This window comes from Tachypleus tridentatus, chromosome 9, assembly GCF_004210375.1.
Source record: "Tachypleus tridentatus isolate NWPU-2018 chromosome 9, ASM421037v1, whole genome shotgun sequence".
In the NCBI taxonomy this organism is placed as follows: Eukaryota; Metazoa; Arthropoda; class Merostomata; order Xiphosura; family Limulidae; genus Tachypleus; species Tachypleus tridentatus.
This window is the reverse complement of record NC_134833.1, coordinates 137,884,805-137,907,003: the sequence shown is the minus strand read 5'-3', so window position 1 is coordinate 137,907,003 and position 22,199 is coordinate 137,884,805. Positions and strand designations below refer to the sequence as shown.

Here is a 22,199-nt window from a genome sequence, read left to right as displayed (position 1 = left end):
GTACTGGTTAGCTACTTAGTTCCACAATTTTCTGTACAAGAGCTGTGGTATGTTGAATACATAATGTTATCCGTTTTCTAAAGGTGTAACTGCTCAACAATTACATACTTGCACATTAATATACAGTCCAGTTATGTTATCTGTGTTTTGAAGTAGTTTTACTGTCTTTCAGAGTTGTAAAAAAGTTCTGGCACAAATGAATAAAGAACTGGAAATAAGATCTTTATTTAACACCCTTTGTTCACTTATTGTAGTAGAGAAAAATGTACAATTTCTTACGAGAAGAAATACTGCCAATCACACATGTACAAACCATTTAAAAACTAATTTACAAGTTACTTCTGCATGTAATTGATCGTAAAACCTTTTATATACTTGTTTTATTTCGAAATTATTAAATTTTTGTACATTATTTTAAGATACTGTAAATCTTAATATCGCATCTCAATATGGTGAACCAGTGTATGGATCTTCACAAGTGCATATCCTGAAGTGGAACAGACTTTAAAGTCAGTCTCCATCCTTGAAAACTAATAGACTTAACAAGATTTTAAACTGCTGGTGTTAGATTAATTATTTTGGTGTTTAGAATGCAGGTAAGACTTTTTAAATAAAATTAGAAACAGTGTAGATGGATTTATCATTTTCATTCTGTTAATAATTTCACAGAACTTAGAAAATATCCATAAGTAAATACCTTTTACAGTTATACATCTCACATCATTTCTGTCGAGCATAAAGGGTGGGTGGTGAGAAAAACCCACCATCTCAGGTAAAATAACTAAGCCTTGTGGAAAAGATTGTTCATTTCTTTGCCAAAACTCAATCCTAGCAATATGTTTGCTTTTTAATCTGTTCATTATGTTTTGTGATAACTGTAAGAAATTATTTAACTAGTATTACATAGTTCAATACAGTTGATTGAGTAATAGGTTACATTCGTGATGAAAATTTCCCAGTGGAAAGTGATGATCCAGGACCTCGCTGAACAGGGCCTTTACTAGAGGTATGAGAATGCCTGCTGTTTGGTCTTGTATGAACAATAATGTATTGGTCACTTCCAGATCCCATAGAATGATTTGTGTATCCACTGGTTACATAAGGTTTGTTTAAAGATGAGCGAGAACCATAATGAGAGCTTGGAATCCACCCAACCCTGTAAGGATCATAATCTTCCATCTCGGAGGACTCCTTGTCTACAGTCTCCTGGTTAAAAATAATTAAGGGTTGCATTCAACTTGCAAAGATATGTTAGAATTATGAACATGGGAAACAAATAATATAGACAACATCGCTACTTACGGTACCTTAAATAATAATAATAACGTGAGAAAAGTTTGATGGCCTAACCTGTAGTTACATATGAGCCAAATTACACTTCAGAAAGCTGTTGTTTCTTAAATAGAATTGCATTACACGTTTTAATTATGAAAACATGCTGAACTGCTTTTACCAAAATCTATTGTGCTATAGCAACAATATTTTAAATGATTGCAGCTTACTAAAAAAATATTACAGGACATGAATTTATTTGCTAATAATATGTATGCCATACACCGAATATATAACACCAGCTATTACTGTCAATAATCTAAGGCTGATTGTGGCCTAATTTTTAGCCTGCTAGGCTGTGGATTAGAAGGCCTATGGTTTTAATGCCTTCTCATCAGCAATTGTAAATTATAGATAGCTGCACCTGAACAGTAGGAATCTTTTAGGGTAAAGCACTGTTTTTCATTAAATTGTTTGTGTGAATTCCTATAATAAGCTTGTATTATCGATCTGGGTAAACATTTAGAATACAGAATTAGAAACTTAATATTCAATTTTTCCTTAAAAACAAAAGGATGTTTCAGAATTTTATGAGGTCATTTTAGTGAATTTATTCTGATCTGTTATACTGTTCATTCAGTGTTGCTAATAAGATGTCAAGAAAATAAATAGTTTTAATCATAATATAATTGGTGTAAAAATATGTTTGGTACTTAAGTTTAAAAAAAATATTTAAATATCTCACATATTTCTAATTTCCTTTACAAAACTTCTTTCAATTGCTTTTTTAGACAGTCTTAATAACTTCTATGGACAACTATTAGCATAATAATGGATTCATGAAATAATGAGGATGAATATCCCCTATATTGTACAATATACACTTTGAAATTGTTAAGTAAAACTTTCAAATATTAATATTTTAAATGTTAAAGTTACAGGGTTGCCTGTAAGTCCCTACCCATCCATATATTATTGTTATATTCAATTACGCATGTATTGTAAATTTGTTTCTTTTTTTTTCAGAGAAATATGGTCGTTGTAAGCCCACGTTGAGGAAAATGTCTCACAGAACATGGCATCACATAATATTATACAGCGAGAATAAGGGACAGCACACAGATACACTGGATACATAAGATATATGGATGGGTAGGGACGTATGGGCCACCCTGTAGAATGATCTTAATGTTTAGTGTGTTTTAATAGATTTTTGATTTTTAAAACTTTCTATTTCATGTTTTTCGTCTCCCAGTGGTAAGTTTTCAGATTTTCAGTGCTAAAGTCAACAGTTTGATTGCCCACAGTTGACACACAGATAGCTCGATTTGGTTTGCTAATAGAAAAATACAAACATTCATTTTTTTAATTTTGCTTCATTCTTTTCTTTGAAAAACTTTGTGAGAGTTGAAACATCTTTTTGATTTAATTATCCATAATAAAGGTTTTAGAAAACCTGAAGTAACTAAAAAAATAGATAAGTTTTGCTATTCTGCATCTCAGCCTGATTCAACTGTTCAAAAAAGATATGTACGTCAAAATTAAAAACTTTTCCAGGGTTTCAAGGTTGCAGTAACTAACATTTCATGTCTTAAAAAACTAAGTCCATCAAAACAGTACAATATACTAAACCTACCTCAGCACTCATGCAGGTACAAGTTAATGATGAACATAAGAAGATGTTGACAATTAGCATGACAAGGAGAAGAATAGCTAGACAGATGCACAGGCCAATTAACCAAGGAAATTGCCATTCTGTACAGTCTCTTACATGTTGAGCCACTGAAACCAAGAGTGACATATCAACATAGCTTATTCATCACTGTGTGTTATTAGTAAAGTACTTCTAGATTCACATTTTAACATAAGGTCATAAGAGACTTCATTAATTTAGGTGCAAAACTTCCAAAATCTGCCATCTCTCATTTTGTAAAGAATTTTAAAAGAAAGTAAAAAAATTGGGGTTAAACTGAATAAAAGTTAACATGGAACAGTTTAATGAGATAAATATTTAGGTGGATTTCTGAAATAATGTATTTTTATACATGTATACACTTTTGAAATTATTTTGGGTACTTGCCATTGTCAATACACTTACCTACTCCCTCACCAGGTTCTAGAACAAAGACTGTGGTGGAAGCCATTAACTGCACATTCTCTTCATCTTCTACACTTCTCTGAGGCAGTGCCTGTGGCAGCTTCTCAGGAGATGCACAGTCAGGCTAGAATGTTAAAGTTGGTAATTTAGGATAAATCTGAAAATCTATTACTGCTTGTAAGCTTTCCATAGACAAAGGGACAACTGTATAGATATTTAGCTGTTTATTTATCATTTTTTACTGATTGTTTAATCAATACAAGTGTCAGTAAATTTGTTAAAAACAAATCTTACGGGGAAAAGAAAGTGATCAGAATGGCTGTTTTAAGGTTGTGTTGTTAGACCTGAAAATTTTGCTTAGAATAAAGAAACACTTTGTACCTGTTGGTTACAATTTGTACAATTCAGAAATGGAAAATGAAACCAAATGCAAATAAACTTTTTATTTCTGTTCCAAGATTACTTTGTTCTTATTCTAACTATACAATAAAAAAAAAGAACTTTAAATAGTAAAGCAAAAAGCACTTTTCTTTTTTTAGTCACCATCGATTTTATAAATATTCATGACTTTATATTTCACCACCTTGCAGCATTTTTCATGCTAGATATTACTTAAATCTCAGGGTTTATGCTTAAGGAAATGTAATGTTTGTCTTATGAAGAAAATATTCATCTGCATGCAAATTTTTTGGCAAGTATGAGCTCTATTTCTGGAGTCCTGATATGTAGTACTTTAATTGTTTTGTTACAAATGGATTAATACAAATACAGTTATTTTCACATTTCTTATACCATCTATTCTATATGAATAACATACCTCAATACAATGTCCTCTACATAGAATAATGTCACATTGAAAGTGTATTTTATTAGTTTCTGGGAAACGAAAAGTTGAATACAACATGGCTTCTGCTACTCTGGTTGTTTGGTTAAACTTGAACTTGGAGAGGAAGGGCGTTAACGGGCACCTAAAAACACATTTAAATGCAAATACAGCTTTTAAGGAACAAGGCATAACAAATCAATGATTATTATATAGGAGTCTTTTAAAGAGCAAGATATAAAATAAAGCATGATAAATAATTTCTAAACACAAGTGAACTTAAAGTTCACAGTAAGTTTAGCTTTATAAAATAATTGTCAAAGTGTGATCTTCTGAATTGTTATTTAAAGATCATTAATAGGACATGATGAAAGTTTGTGTTGAAAGCTTTTCATTTCATTTTAGACTAAACCACAGTATTTATGTGCATCAACAAAAAATATAATAGGAATTACAGAGGAAAGGCTAACTGATATATATTAAGGTTAAGAAAAAGTTTCGCTTAAACACTAGGTCAAAAATAGACAAATATCATGATGTGTCAAGCCTTCCTCTTCTTGCAGGTAGATGTATAACCAAATAATGATGCCATTTTTTTAAACTAATACTACAACATTATGAAGTATGATTGCTGAAATAAAATTTTTGTCTATTTGTTTGCTTTGAATTTTTGTGTAAAGCTACGTGAAGACTATCTGTGATAGCCGTCCCTAATTTAGTAGTGTGAAACTAGAAGAAAGGAAGCTAATCACCACCACCCACTGTCAACTTTTGAGCTACTCTTTTACCAGTGAATAGTGGGATTGACCATCACATTATAATGCTCTCATGGCTGGAAGGGTGAGCACGTTTGGCGAGATGGGGATTAGAATCCACTACCCTAAGATTTTGAGCTGAGCTCAATAAATTCGTTTTCTTTTCTTTCTTTTTTTTGACTGTTGCTTAATTTAATTCTGTTTGTCAAAATAGAAAGTAAGGGTAGGAATAGCTAATACCAATCCTTCAAAAACAGTGTCAACAAAACTGTATGGAAAGGATTTGCATCATTCCTACACAACAGCACAGGTAAGAATTAACATACAGCAGCATATACAACTATTCAATCACAGTTGGGTTTATTCTATTTTTGTCCTTTAACATTCTACTACACTGTGTGCCTATGCTATTTTATGTAGAGATACATAAGCCATCACTATTATCTTGTTTGCATCCCTACATACTTCTGTTTTTGAAAGGTTTTTCTTTAGTAGTTTACTTTTTTCTCTTAATGTAGACAATCGGAAATTTATATATATAACCAAGTTCTAAATACAATGAAAATCCAGCTGTATTTTTAATGTTTATCTCTTAGTGGCTGGTAATTCTTCTGTCATCCTGTACTTAAGCTTTTAAAAGGAACATCAAAAGTTCTATAAGAAAACTAACTTCAAGGGGTAGTGCTAATATCATTTACACTAGAGTTGTTTATTATTGTTGTTTGTAATTACTACTAGTTTATATTACTTATGAAAGTAGATACTCTGTTTGAAAATAATTCACCTCAGAGAAATTGGTTGACATTGTTTTGGGTTGTGTTGATTATATGTTATGTAATAAATAAGAAGCATAAGAAAGAAATTCAAACTTTTTCCTCTGATAGTTACAGAAATTCCCAGGCCTTGTGACTCGGTCATTATATAGATATTGTTATAAAAGAAAACACTATAGTATTTTAAAGTTCTAATGACTTATTGAGGAGATAATTAACATGGATCCAGGCCGTCAATAATTCTCACTTTAAAAGAAACTAACTTTCGATGTTGCATTCCTATTCATAAATACAGTTTTGCAAAAATTTGGTGTTACTTTTATAAAGGATAAAATACATACTTTGTGAAAAATTATAACTATAAGACTTGGATGTGGTAATTAAATGTGAAGTCAATGACCAAAATTTCTCTAATTTTTATAAATATTTAAAAAAGCAATGTTAACGATGTGTCAATTGTGGGCAATTTTTCTTTACATGAATTGAATCACCATATTTTTTGTTTTGTGTTCAGACAAAATTGTTTTTGTATGTCTTGTATTTTTCCATCATTTTTTGAAACTTTTTGCTCGTATTTTCGACTGAAAAATGTGTTTTGCAATTGTTTTGTTGAAATGTAACCATTTCTTTCTAATGAGATGCCAATTTTATGCAACAATGTGTAATTTCTCATCTTGAAAAATACAAGGTATAATTACCAAATTACCTACCTGCTTAGTTTCTCACTTGGAAACACTCTTTTGTAATAATGTTTCTGACATAATGAAGTTCTCACTTTGAAACAAACAATCTTTCAAGATGTCTCCAGAAAATAAATAAAAAGGTAGGCTGTATGAAAAATATTTGGGTGACATATTGTCCATATCCCAATTAACATACCATTTTGATGAACAATTCGTACTGTGTGCCTGATACTGAGCTTACACAAATATGCAAACAATATGAAAAAGGTGTTAATTCCCTCACAAGTTAAGTTTTCATCTTGTTACTAGAAATATTTAAACATTGGAACGGCTTATTAATGCAATATCCTCTTCCTCAATTACAAAAGCTGTTTCCAAGTTACATCCTGCCTATAAGTAAACAACCCACCCTGTATTAAATAATATCTTTCAATGAAAGTTCTGGACAAGTTAGAAGATAATTTCATATTCAAGACAAACATATTTACAATAAATTATAATTTGTAAGAACCTAACTAGGTCCACATTAATGAATCTGTTTGAGGTTAATTTCTTCCCTCAAGTTTATTATTAAATAAAGAAAAAAAATACCAACTAAAAGCTGACAGTTGGGTAGAAAAAAATGTTGATATATCTTACCCTTTGGCATCAATCAGTTCTACATCTGTGGTGTTTGGAGCAAATATGAAGCAGGACTTAACTTTGGTACCATACAGATCTGACAAAGAAAATGGCATAAAAAAGATACTGTTCTTAGCTATGATAAATTTCATTGTCTTTAAATAAAAATGTAATAAAAACTAAGAATACACATGGAAATTACCAAAAGCTATAAGAGATGCTTAATAGAATAGATTGATGTAATGGTGAAGATTAGACAACAAGAGTACTTTATGGAATTTGTTAAATGAATATAGAACATCAGATAAGTAATTTATTAAACATATAACAATGAAGTAGTGTTTAAGTTAAAAAAATATTTGAAATAGCCTATTAACTAAATGAAGAATTGAGGTGAGTTTCTTACTGTCTGGATGAGAAAGTCCTGCCCGCAGGACGTACTGATGACCAACAATCAATTCATTTATTCTTCTATCATCATCCATAAACCTGAGCAACACTCTTGATAACTCATTCCTGGTTAAAAGATACAAGACTGTAATATTGGCCAATTAACTGATTTAAATCTAGAAGCAATCCTAAATACAGGAATAATGGTACTTAGTGGAGCTCTTAGTGCAACCATCAGGTTCTTCAATAGAACAACTTTAGAAGTGGGAAACCATATTGTAAGTTTAGTGCTGAAGAAATTGTTTTTTGTAAAATAAAAGAATTTAACTGAAATAAATATCCTTTCCTACTTATATGATTGAGATGATGTGAACATTATATAAAATTAATTTTTAAAGTCAGTAAAATTTATTTTGTTATGAAAAATCATTTAAATCAAATAATTTATTATTTTTATGAAAAAATCTGATGAAAGTAGCATTTAAATCATTATTCGTTGGTAAAAGAGTGCCCAAGGTTGGCGGTGGGTGGTGATGACTAGCTGCCTTCCCTCTAAGGACAAGACTAGCCCTTAGCTTTTGCGAAATTCCAAACAATCCTTGACAAGTTGTTGGTTTGCTATGAAACAGATTAAAACATAGTAATAGTTAAAGTTATACTAAATGAAAGGAAGACAGGATGCTATAATTATGACACTATGTTTTTCAGCAACTGGTGATGAATCATTAACTTTCTTCTTTTTCAGTGTGCATATTCCTGGTACTATAGATGGTTTTGTTTTGGAATTTCACACAAAACCACACAAGGGCCATCTATACTAACTCTCTCTAATTTAGCAGTGAAAGCCTAGAGGAAAGGCAGTTAGTTATCACCACCCACTACCAATTGTTGGACTACTCTTTTACCAATGAATTGTGGGATTCACTGTCATGTTGTAATGCCCCCATGACTGAAATGGTGAGTATATTTGGTGAAACAGAGATTTGAACCCACAACCCTCAGATTAAAAGTCAAGTACCATAACTACCTGGCCTTACCAAGCTGGCACAACAAATGAGTTCCAAGTAAAACTGGTTCAACACATTAGCCCATTTAGCTATTTGAAAAGATTCCTAAAATATTTTTCAGATATTTTCATGGAAGCTTTCAGCTTATAAGAGTTGTCAACAAGACAATATATTTATTATATTGTAGAGCACAGAATGAACTAACGAAACAAGTCAGGTTCAAGATCATCATTGTCTTAAATTCTGTACATTATACCAGAGGTAGTTTATTCTAACACTGTTAACATTTAGGTAAAAAATTTTAAAGATAAACTGACTTGCATTTGTAATACTTAGACCATTGCTACTTCTCATAAGAATCTCTCAAAAAATACAAATATCTTGCATGTAAATACTACTGATTGTACGTAATCATGTGTTTAATAATGAAAAACTGAATGTTTCCATTTACATATTTAGTTTTATGTCATCAAGGAAACCTCAAAAGATACAGACACTGCTTGCATTTTCAAATATTAAAGCAGCAGATTTGATGATGAAAAGGTGAACCTACCTTGCATTTAGAAACCCAGACTTCCCACAGGTAATATGATAAAACTTATCATCTGAAAGTTCTAAGGTTCTGTGAGCCCTAACAACCACAACTACTGATTTTTCTTCTGTTCTTTCCTAAAATAATATATAAAACATTGCTAAAAATAGAATAATTTTAGTTTGTGTTGTTCATTTGATAAATGTTTGAAATTGTTTCAATAAAAAAGACATCACATTTATGATAAAACATAAGTTCTAAAACTCACAACAACAGTTTTGCAAGTCATCTTTGATAATTCTAGTAGCATTATCCTACACATAGGACTTCACTCTTTGAACTTGGGATTACCTTAGCAAAATCATATCAGATCAAAATGTTTCAATCTCTATTTGTACGTTCATAAACTAAGAATATTTGTTAAACTTTTAAAACTGCCAGGACATGAAAGGTCAGTTGTTAGACAGCTCATGTAAAGATTTGATCTAACTTCCATGTCAGATGGTATTTAAATACACAGTGTCCCAAATGTAAACAACAGAATCAATTCTAATTTATAATGTATTTCTGATTTTCATAGTGTATGAATATTCTGCTTTTTACAGAATCTATGTGGATAAAGTCACTATATAGTTTATACTTACACAACGCTGGTTTAAAAATATATATATAGTATATAGTATAGCATTATTTCTTCATTAGCAAGAAAATCCTATGATTACAATAACAAATACAAAATACTATATATTTTTAACTGCAGTTTTTGATTACATGTACATACATTGATTATTGTAGGCTTGTCATTTTTGTTGTCATTAATGTTGAAAATACTGAATAGATAAATATAATCTCGTCTTTTTAGTATAGTAGTTAGGATATACAAATCCACTCTGTGTTAAACAGCAACTAGTAAACAATCTTGCCTCTAAAATCTTCACATTACAGTGTTGATATCGCATAATCTTACCTCTGAATTATTCACATAACAGTAACGATAACTAATAATCCTACCTCTGAATTATTCACATAACAGTAACGATAACTCATAATCCTACCTCTGAAAAATTTATGCCACAGTAATTCACATCCCCTGAGTCGGCTAAAAGGCTGAGTCTAAGTGTTGCATTTCTGTAACCATTTCCATAAGCCAGACATGGATCATGTCGAAAATCCCTGACATGAACCATTCCATTAAAGGGAAGCTCTGTTTTTACAACTATGGTCATGATGCCACGCTCACATCTTGCCGTCACTGAAACATATAGAGCATTACTTAAAAATTATATAAAACACTAATATAGGCACTTAAGTTATATGAAAATGAATAGTGTCAACTTATGATATATTTCTATCATTATTCTGGAAGTATAAGACTTCAGTTGGACCTAAACTACTTTCATTTTTGTGTGTGTGTGTGTGTGTGTGTGAACACCATCCTTTTTAAATTTATTCCTTTAACAGTACTAATTCCAATCACTGCATCACATGTTGACATCAATAATCAACATAATACATAAATTTTATTATTACTAGCTGGAGTATCCATCTGTTGGACTGGTGGAATAATATCGGGTTTGTAACAAAATTGTGATTTATATTTTTTCTTCTTAATGAAATAAACGTCAGAATTACAATCACAACGGATAAAATATATCAATACTGAAAAAAAAGCATACCGTTTTCAAGAATTCTAACAATAGTGGTTACATAGTTCATTCTAATGCTGAGGTATATACAATATTGGTAGTTTCCGAAACTGATATGAATTAATATTAATATAAGGTTTATACTGCAGCAATATATAATATATAAGAGACCAATAAAATAATATATAGAGAGTTAAATACATTAGAGTTATTTTGAAAATATAAAACGGCAAGAAACGTGACAACCACAGTAAATATAAAGCATGTATTACAACTGCAATTTGAAATTATTTGGCATTTTGTCATAACGTCACTGAGTATTATCTTTTTTGGGAAAGGTATGACAAAACATTTCTAAAACAAAATATTCAGTACTCATATTATAAAGGTATGTTCATATCAGAGATTTAGGCTTTCTAAGACTGGGATAACCCTTGTGCCTTATGGCATTGAAAAACAAAGGCATATGAACAAACTTGAAGAATCAGGACCATTCAAGAAGAGGTTTGCAACAAATCATGCCCCAGTTGCAGTAAGTATCTTGTAACAGAAGAGAGACTACGAACACAAAGTTCAGAAACAAAATTCATCCATGTGTCCCATTTCGATAAAGGACGCAAATAACATGCACATAAGCTGTTTCTACAAGATTCAACAACTGCGTAACTCAAGCAGCTGACGGGTATACATATTATTTTATATGACGTCATACCACTTAAGTCATCGAAATATAGTGCCAATGAATTTCTCTGCAATCAGACTGTTGAAATGGGCACTGGGAGACCATCACCCACATATACTAGATTGAATATGTAAAGCATTCCTCAAGTGGCGGTGTGCTTTTGACATGACAAAACTTCTGGAAGAATATTAATCCATGGCTGCTATTGATTGGTATCCAACAATAACTTGCAATGACCTCCATCACTCTGGATAACTTGTGTCTTGTCTCTATAAATTTCAATCCTAGTCTAAGTTCATTAACATCCAATCCTCCCACTCATTCTCCCCACATTTATCTGCTTTGCAGAGTATACAGTCCCAAGTATCATTTCAACATATCACCTGAATTGAGCATTAGTTTCATCAAACCTTCCATTCATCATTTATTCTCTTCTAGCATATTGGTTGAGGGCTGTTCCATCAGCAAAGACAAGGTCCATAGACATCCTGCTAATAATACGGATGGAATTCCACAAATAACAGTAGCCACAAGATGTCATTTGGTGGTCACTATGGGCTAGGTTTTAGATAGGTTCACCACTCCAAACATCTTTGCTAAACAAAATGTCTTTGGTAGACGTCTTCATTCCTTCTTTGGCTACTTAGAGATTAGGTATTTGATATGAAAGGCATTAAATGTTGCCTCGCAAGTGAAGATAAGACAACCAACTATCCAAGGTGTGGCCTAAGTTCTATGATACAATTTTAATTAGTTTGACGAAGTAAGACAGGATAACCATCTATGTCAATGAATTTAATCTTTCATCTACTTAGATGAGCTGAAACCAAGATCAAGCATATCTTCTCTTTTGTACAATGTAAAGTTTAGATTTAAAATAAACAGAAAATCTCGATATCTACACACAACTCTGGCCAGAGTAAGAATCGGCATTTTAACTTTAGTCTTGCGTAAAGTCAAGACTGAGGAAAGCACTAATCAAACTACACTAAAACAATTCAAAAGTTCATGGTTCATTAGAGGATGGCAGTTGATGAAACATACATCTATATAAGATTCGGTGAATGCCCGTTACGTAACTTCTCCGAAACTGCTGCTCGCACAGACTTCTAAATGGTACTAATCGAGTCATCTCGGCTCCGAAGTTTGCCCAAAGGATAGCTTTTCATCCAACCTCTTGGAGAACCCAAGGATTTTCCAAAAACATCTTATCCTAAACTGCTGCAATCACCAACTTCTAAATGGTACCAAACGAATCGTTTCAGTTCTGACCTTTGCACAAAGGGTAAATTTCTTCGTTCCATCCTCTAACGAATCAAGTGATTTCTCAAAATCCCTTTTCCTGCACTACTAGACGCACTAACTTTTAAATGGTATCAAACAAATTGACTCGGACCCGATGTTTGAATAAAGGGTATTTTTTTTAATACCCGGGTGTTTTCATAAAAACTTTCTTCTAAATTGCTACACTCGCAAACTTCCAAATGTATCGTCCCGGCAACAAAGTATGCACAGTTAAAAACACCCAACCTTTTAAAAAATTCTGGTATTTTACGAACACACAGGGATTCCATACTCGCCATTGATTTACATTAGAGCACATAAATAAGTAGACCGTAACTTGGTCAAAGAAATTAAATTTTTATTTTAACGTCATCAATCACTAAATTGTAAAAGTGCAAAACAGCAGTTCGAGCGTTTTCAGCTTAATGTTTTTTGTTGTTTTTTTTTCACAAAGTTAAAGGCGAAGTGATGATTAAACTTGTAAATGTGGCCATAGATCTACGGGTTCTCTAATTCCATCTACAATTTTGTTGGGTTTTTTTCAAAGTATTGGTGTATAGTTGAATATAAATGTTTCACATTTACTGAATAAAAAAAGAACCTTCTGTTGCAACAGTTTTGGTGGGCTTCTTTTAATTTTAAATTATATCTTACCACTTTAAAAAGTCCCCCGTTGGTACAGCGGTAAACCTACGGACTTACAACGTTAAAATCAGGGGTTCGATTCCCCTCGGTGGACTCAGCAGATAGCCTGATGCGGCTTTGCTATGAGAAACACACACGTCACTTTACAACTTGCTTCTTATAAAGAACAGCATCTCGCTTGACATGCTATCAAGTGGCATAATAAAATAAAAACAAATGCAACCTTGTATTTAACAGTCACAAATCAACTTTTGCAGCATAAACAGGCAGTGGGTATAATATAGTATAATCTATGCGGTTTTCTGACCCGTTTGCAACTTCAGAAGCTGCCGAATCTCCTTTAACCCTGGAAGACATGGTAGGGGTAACAGTGAGGTTAGCTGTATGTGTACACTATGTGAGTAGAAATGAGACAGAGCATTGACATAAGTTAAACTCTGCACCTTTTGTCAGCCAAGTAATATGATAGAATTTTGTTTTCTTTGATAACATTCTAAATTTCCATCTTTCACCAAAATAAAAACATTACAAGCATTTACAGTTTGGCTTTTCACTATACTATGTCACTGTTCGTAGATTTGTACACCAAAAACAGGCTGGGAGATGTCCGATGTTATCGTACCAGACAGCCACTCTAAGAGTTTATGGTTGTATTCCATTACAGCAAAACTGTACTCTGCACTTTATGGCTGTTGGTCCATCACAAGAGTAACAATCAAATTCCACTATTTGATTAGAGTAGTCTAAGAGCTCTTGATTAGATGCCTACCATTTCAAAATTAGAGATAACTAGTGCAGGTACCCTCAACACGAAATAAAACGGGATTTTACATAAGTTAATGTGGAAAATTGCAATGCTGTTGCACAAAAATTGGTCATAAAATTTGCAATGTAATAGAAAGCTAAAAAAAAGCTTTGGCCTTGTTTCTTGTCTATACGCTAATATGAACCAATGTACCATTATCCTTTATTTTAGTAGGGTCTGTATCCACTACATCTCCAAGAAAACATATATGTATTTGCAAGAGAAAACATTTCTGACTTCAGTTTGAAACGTAGGTTACAAGTGTTGAAATACGTTTAACTGCAGACCGAAACGTACGCGTAAACATTAAGATGACGTAAATATTAGGTCATACCGTAAGTAATGTCCGATTTTAAATGAGAATCCCCTCTCCCCTTACAACAACTAAAATCTTCTGTATAACGATAATTAAAATAAAATTACCGATAATATCAACATTTTTATCTGTCCATTTTCTTTAGATCAATTAATTTTCCACCATCCCTCGAGTCCCTCTTTGAAGACAAAATGCGTATGAGTTGCTTCTCATAGTCCCCTCTCTTGTGTGAACACTACTCAGTCAAATAAGAATTCACATTAAATACTAAAATATATATTTACAACATAATTTTCTTAAACACGCATGAAATACAACCACAAAGGTATTGACATTGAACTAATACGAAATCATTTTGATCTTGTAACTACGCTGGTTCACACAAACTATTAGGGTGAGGAATAATTCGTGAGCGTTTTTAAATAATTTCATTCAAGCATTACATGCAAGACTATACAATACTTCAATGCATGAACACATTACACCCAAAACATTTATTATGATACTTTATTTCATGTAATACCTAGGTATATAGTATGCATTGTTTTAAACGAAATTGCAAGAAATTAAATGCGAAAAGCAGATGGTGTCGAAAATGCTCGATTTTATCCACTTGACATTCCATTTAATGAGCTGAAAATGAAAGCAAAAATTAAAGACATATGAAAATCAAACACACCATCTATTAGAGCAAAAAATTATCTACCAAATGACATGAAATATTTTGCAAAGCGTTTCATTTATGAATATTTGAAAAAACTCTCACGAATTATTCCTCAACCCAATATATACGGCATTTCAATAACCCTTAGCAGGGAGATTCATTTTTTTAATCTTTCGTATTTAGGTTAAGGCTTAGTCACATTAAAGTAAATAGCTCTTCTGAACGTTTACATAATCTCTTTCAACACAGGAGGCCTTACCTTTTTTAGTACCTGGTAGCATTGTAAGGTACTACTAAAAAGCAAAATTGAATGTTGGTATAGTAAAAATGAAATATGTTATTTAAAAGTTAAATGACCCAAGCTTATAATAAATTATTAAAAAACAATGTTTTCTATTTACACATTTTAAAACAATATTGAAGTTTTACAGCTTCCTCTTAAAACTACACGTGACTACGTCATCTTCCAAATTTACTTTCAAAATGTTACAAAACAATTCATACTTTTAACCCCTGTCGCATTGCTTCCCTATTATTTGCATGTTTCCTTCATCTGTTTCTTTATATCTTGCCATACATCAATATATTTACTTGCTGATCCTTCTATTCTATTTAGTACATTTTTTGTTTTTATATTTCATTATTTTTAACGTTTCTCTAATATTTAATGCTATAATACTACGATGCTGAACTAAATTTAGTTTTTTTTTTCCAGATAATATTGCATGTTCAGTAGTTTTATATACGTTTTGCTATAGGTGAACTTTCGATCTTATTATTTCTAATGTGACGTTTATGATCTTACAATCTGTATTTTAATTTTGTGTAGTTTCTCCAATATAAATACAACTACATTCATATTCTATCTTTTAAATACCCATTTTATCTTTAGTATTCCCTACCATATCTTATCTTACTCATTGGTTTGAAGATAGGGTAAAAATTATTGTGCTTTTAAAATACTTTATATAACTGATTTGTTAAACCGGTAACATAAGTTAAGCTCAGTTTCTTTTGTTTTTCATAAATAGATCTTAGTGTGGTATTTTTAACTGTTTACACCGTTGTTAAATTTCTTTATCTACTGTATTTGGTTCGACTCCTCTTTCAATAACAATTCATTGGTTAAATATTTTCGTCTTGAAGACATTTCTGAAGCTCTATAAACATGTGAAAAAAGCAAAATTTATGTTTTTTATATAATAACAAAGTTCACATGTTAACATTTGGGCTATGCTAAATATTTGTATCGGAACCCGGTTTTTAGCACCATAGGCGTGCCGCTGAGCCTCTTGGTGCATAATAAATTACGAATCAACAACTTGTAAATTTTTATCGTTAATATATTTTATTCCATTCATTTGTTCATTTTAATAAATAAGTAATTTTTTTAAAGTTCTTTTATAACACACAAGTTGTTTCATACTTTCCCACTGATTTGCGGAATGTATGTTTATATAACCGAAAGTACATTACTTTCAAAGAGGTATAGCAGACGATCAAACAGTAACAAGTACAGTGACTTTCATTTGTTTTTTGAGAAACTGATGAACCAGTCTTGACAAGGTATTTACAGTCATTTTACTCAAGTAATAAATCAGTAGTACCGACAGATAGTGCATTCTTAATATAAAGTATTCAAATTCTTCTTTACCGATATTTGATAGACAAAACGCACTTACCTTTGACCGATAAAAAAGACACGCGGTACCAATTTAATCAATAACTAATTACCCAGATAACTGTTTACACCCTTAAACAGTACGAGAATATACAGTCATGTGAAAAAATTAGGACACCCTATGCAAGCCTGTGTATTTTTGTAACATTTCTGGATATATAGATATTTAATCACAATTTTAACAGTACTGAGAGATTATAAGAATATAACTAAACAATTACAGCTGAAAAAAAGACTTTTTAAGATCTTCTGTAAATGTCATGCTACAAAAATGCATATTCAAACTGAGGAAAAAGTTAGGACACCCTACCCCCTAATAGCTAGTGTTACCTCCTTTGGCTGAAATAACTACAGTGAGACGCTTCTTGTATCCATCTACCGGTCTCTGACATCAGTCTGAAGAAAGTTTGTCCCACTCCTCAATGCAGAATTCTGTCAGCTGTGAGATATTTGAGGGGTTTCTTGCATGTACAGCCCGTTTCACGTCACCCCACAGCATTTCAATGGGATTAAGATCTGGGCTTTGACTCGGCCATTCCAGGACTCTCAATTTCTTAGTTTTCAACCAGTCCTTGGTGGATTTACTGGTATGTTTTGGGTCATTGTCGTGTTGCAGGGTCTAGTTCTGCTTCAGCTTTAATTTTCGTACAGATGGTCTCACATGATCCTCAAGCACCCTCTGATACACAGTAGAATTCATAGTGGATTCTATGATTGTGAGCTGTTCAGGTCCTGCTGCAGCAAAGCAGCCCTAAACCATGACACTTTCACTTCCATGCTTCACAGTTGATATGAGGTTCTTTTCCTGGAATGCTGTATTTGGTTTACGCCAAACATGTCCTCTGTTCTGGTGTCCAAATAATTTAATTTTGGACTCATCTGTCCAAAGAACATTATTGCAGAAGTCCTGGTCTTCGTCTACATTCCCTCTGGCAAACTTCAGTCTGGCCTTGATGTTTCTCTTAGAGAGCAAAGGTTTCCTCCTTGCACACCTCCCATGCAAGTTAAACTTGTGCAGTCTCTTTCTGATTGTAGAGGCATGCACTTTCACATTAACAGTAGCCATCCTGCTGTAGGTCCCATAATGACATTTTAGGGTTTTGGGAAACTTCTTTTAGCATCTTGCGGTCTGCTCTCCGGGTGAACTTGCTGGACGACCAGACCTGGGCATGTTGGCAGTTGTTGTGAAAGCCCTCCACTTGTTGACTATTTTCCAGACAGTGGAATGGCTGATTTAAAATTCTTTTGAGATCATTTTATATCCCTTACCAGTCTCATAAGCTGCTCCAATTTTCTTTCTGTAGGCCTCCAGATCGCTCTTTTGCTCTCATTTTGAATTTATTTACAACAAAGAAAACAGGTGAAAGAGGCAAGACATGAAATATAAACAAGCGAAAACCATTAATATTTACAAATGGAAAAAAAACATGAAATATATACAAACAATAATATTTACAAATGGAAAAAACATGAAATATACACAAACAAAAAAACAATAGATAGATACAAAACAGAAATATTTACAAATGAAGAAAAGGGAAAAAAGAAAACAGTAAATATATACAACGGTAAAATATACAAAAACACAAGAAGCGAGAGACGACCTACACGAGACTGTTCACACACACACGAAACGGCCGCGACACAGCGCGGACACGACACAACACACGGCTAAGATATACAGGTAGACCCGGACACGACACAGTACACGGTAATAGACACAACAAACACCCGTAACGAGCACGGCAACTTTGAAATTTATTTACAACAAGAAACATTACAAAATGGCCTGACTTGAATGACCAAAGAGAAAATAAAACATGAAATATATACAAACATTAAATATGTACAAACGGTAAAAAACACTCAAGATATTCAACATTAAACATATACAACGGAAAAAAAACATTCAATATATACAACGTTAAATATATACAATGGAAAAAAACCCTCAAGAAATACAACAGTAGAGATATACAAGAAAAAAAGAAGTATATACAATGAAAAAATTAAAAAGAAACAAATAAACACAAGTAGCGAGAGCGGAGGCAAGGCGGCTCAGAAGCCGATCTCAACACGACTCCCCACCAACGCACAAAGGGGTGAGACGTCCGGTCGCCAGAGTTGGTAAAACGTCCCGGAACCCAGGCGCTGGTAGTCTGCCTCAAGGCAGAGTAACAGCCGATACCTGGCCCTACCCAGTATCGAAAAGTACGACACCGGAGCCTGATCGAAGACCAAGTTGTTCCGAGCAAGCCAGATGATGTACTTAAAGATGGTAATAGTGTACTGAAAGGTAAAGGCCAGGTGGCTGGGAACAGGTACATGGTACAGGATGGTCTCTGACGAGAGGGACGGGACCCGGAAAAGGCCCGCAACCCTTTCCCATATCTCCGCCGACGTCGGACAGAGAACCAACCTGTGCATGGCAGACTCCACCTGGGCGTGACACACGGGAACCAAATTCAGTTGGACATGAGTTCCACAGGTTGGGTACGGCCCCTCACCGGCAGGATGTTATGCGCCACACGCCAGTTAAAAGCCTGGAGGTAGCGATCAACATGGTGCAGTGCAACGCAGCCCCAAACAACGTCCTACGGTAGAGCAGGATAGTATCGCTCGATCTTGTGGGTACATGCAGGGACCAGCAGCCGGTAGAGAGAACGGGAGTCCGTCGGTACATCGGCAGACACGGTACGACACCGCCGTAACGCAGCAGCAGTGTCGAAGTACCAGGGAGGAGGATCAAAACAAGTAGGCGACCGCAGGCTCAAAGGAATACCGAAGAGCCTGCACCCTGTGCCAACCAAGAATCGCATGAGGTGGCAACAAGGGTGACCCTCCAAAGACAGACAGCAAAAGGAAACAGACAGAAGAAGGGAAAGACACTGGGCCCAGACCACCCTTACGAGGCGGCAGCGTCAAGAAGTGCCGAAACACTGCCTCATGCTTGCCACCCCACAGGAAGTCAAAGACATGGCGTTCGATGGCTGGAGCAGTGCAGTCATCCAGAGGAAGGACGGCCCCCAGGTACCAGACCAAGGGGAGGATCCTCCTCTGCACCACCTCTTCTGCCCTGTCAAACAGGTTGACATGGCAGTAGCGGTAACCGTGCACTGCCGAACCAACACGCTGAACCACCCCCTCCCAAGCAGCCCCAGGGCCCGCGAGAAAACGAACACCTGAACCAGGTGATCGGGGAGGGGGTCCAATGCAGACCAAACGGGGAGTCGGCAGACGAGGCCCATTTGCCAAAGATCCGCGCATGAGACTTGGGGACATTCAGCTGGGTTGCGCTGGCCCGAGAATAACGATGGACGATGGCCAGTGCTGAACCTAAGGATGTTAAGTTCTCAAGGAACAGGTTCACATCGTCTGCATGTGTAACATACATCACGCACGAATCCCCCCGGCAGCTGGAGACCATGCACCGAGACCGAGTGGTACAGATGAGAGAGCAGGCACTCGATAACAAACATGTAAAGTGTTGGGGACAACGGGCAACCCTGACAAACCCCCTGCAAGATGGGAAAGGAGGACGTTAGGTACCCCTTAACCAAGAGCCTGCTCGAAGCAGTCACGTACAAGGCCTTCACATAGCGTACAAAATCTAAAGGGAGGCCACACCTCTCCAAAAAGAACCACATTCGATCAGAAGCTTTATTCTGGTCGAGGGACACAAAGACTGCAGGGATATCCTCATCCGTGATATAATGGAACAGATCCCTGAGAAGCACCAGATTTTGTTGGATACTTCTGCCCTGCACGCCACAAGTCTGAGAGCAGTAAACCAAGGAAGGCATGACCACACCCAATCGGACACACAGGACCTTAGAAATGATCTTTGCATCCACGTTCAGGAGATAAATAAGGCGCCACGAGGAAAGATAGTCAGACTGGCTGGGATCCTTACAGATAAGTGTACTTAGCCCATCCAGCGTACCTGGTGGCAGAGACCCTGCAGCCAGACAGTCGTTAAAAAGTCGGACGAAGAAGGGTTCGACGACATGCCACACGTGGCTGTAAAATTCCACTGGCAGCCCATCCGGCGCAGGACACTTACCAAGTGGCATGGAGCGAATGGCCGACCAACACTCACCCAAGGAGACTGGTTTCACCAGCTGTTTGTGAAAGGAAGGGCAAAAACCGAGTAATGTCATCCCACAACCCCTCGTCCATGGGCGAGGCCGAAAACAAACAGCGATAGTAGCCGAGGCACGCGTCCAGAATATCAGAGATGTCAGATGAAGATTGACCATTCTCCAACACCAGACTGGAGATGTGTTGAGTCTTAACCATTTCCCGTGCCTTGCACAGCAGAACCCTGGTGGCAGTTCTGGGATCGAGCGACTCGATCAGACTAGAGACGCTCGCCGCACGGAATAGCTTGGAATAATCCAAATCTATATCCCTACATAATGTCTCAATGTTCGAGAAGACCCAGCGATCAGTCAGTCTGCCATAAAGCAAGGCAGCCAAGATGTTCTGCTTGCCCCACAAGGCCAGGCGGCGGGTCCGCGAAAGCCATATGCCAGCTTGCCTCAGCAAGGAGGTACAGGCCTCCTTGAGACCCGCCCACCAAGACCCAGTGACAGACTCGACAGAACAGAGCCCCCAAACAAGGGCAAGCAAAGCGTCTCCAACCCCATCCTCGGCAAGGAGGGAGACGTTGAACCTCCACACACCAGGGCCCCGAGAAACGGGGACAAAATCCCGGAATGTGGTGAGAAACAACCGATTGTCAGACACTGATAACGAGGCATTCCCAACCCAATGAACAGCAGCCCCATCAAGGCTCTGCTGTAGACCAGGTGTCACATAGAACCGATCGAGGCGACAAGAAACGCCCTGACCGGCCCAGGTGGCCATAAAAGCAGATCCACGCGGTGCACGCCAGACATCGGAAAAGGCGAAATCCGACAGCACCGCACGCAGAGACCACGTACACTGATCACCAGAAAGAGGATCACTCCCAATCTTGTCGAGGGGAGGATCAATAAAGCACTTGAAGTCGGCCTCAAGGATGATATCGGCCTGTGTAACCATGAACCTGCCCAAGCCCGAAAAGAAGGCATCCTGCTCCCTGGTCTGGATAGACGCATAGACATTGACAAGCCGAATCTTACGACCCCCAGCGACAACATCAACATACACTACCAACCCCTCAGCATCACTATGTGATGCAAGGATGGTTCCAGTAAAATGCGGATGGAAAAGGATCCCCACCCCACGCGAACGTGTAGTGCCAAACAACCAGAAGGCACAGACAGGGTAACGGGAAGAAAAAGAAAAATGGTCCCTCGAGAGGCAAAATGAGTCTCCTGCAAAAAAAGTGCATCAACTGCAAAGCGGTTGAACAGGGAGAATGCGTAAAATTGCTTAGCAACGCTACGCATCCACCGAATGTTGAGCGTAAGGCAGGAAAAACCTATCAACCAATCAGAAGGGAGGACTCAGTGACGCCGCTTCTTCGACAAAGTTGGCGTAGGCAGCGGATCGTGCAGCCTCTTGAGGCCACCCGA

At 35.8% G+C, this 22,199-nt stretch overlaps 1 protein-coding gene across 1 annotated transcript in view; it reads right to left on the bottom strand.

Annotated features, from left to right (window-relative positions):
• Positions 1–201: 201 nt before the first annotated feature.
• LOC143226478 (uncharacterized) overlaps positions 202–22,199 on the bottom strand; it is a 49,488-nt gene continuing 27,490 nt past the window's right edge. Inside the window, exons 3-10 of the mRNA XM_076457494.1 lie at positions 10,010–10,206; positions 8,976–9,091; positions 7,432–7,541; positions 7,044–7,122; positions 4,188–4,338; positions 3,371–3,494; positions 2,909–3,054; positions 202–1,206 (exon numbers count right to left, since the gene is read on the bottom strand). Coding sequence (XP_076313609.1) covers positions 934–1,206; positions 2,909–3,054; positions 3,371–3,494; positions 4,188–4,338; positions 7,044–7,122; positions 7,432–7,541; positions 8,976–9,091; positions 10,010–10,206 — 1,196 coding nt within the window. The 3' untranslated portion in view covers positions 202–933. The remainder of the gene's footprint in view (positions 1,207–2,908; positions 3,055–3,370; positions 3,495–4,187; positions 4,339–7,043; positions 7,123–7,431; positions 7,542–8,975; positions 9,092–10,009; positions 10,207–22,199) is intronic.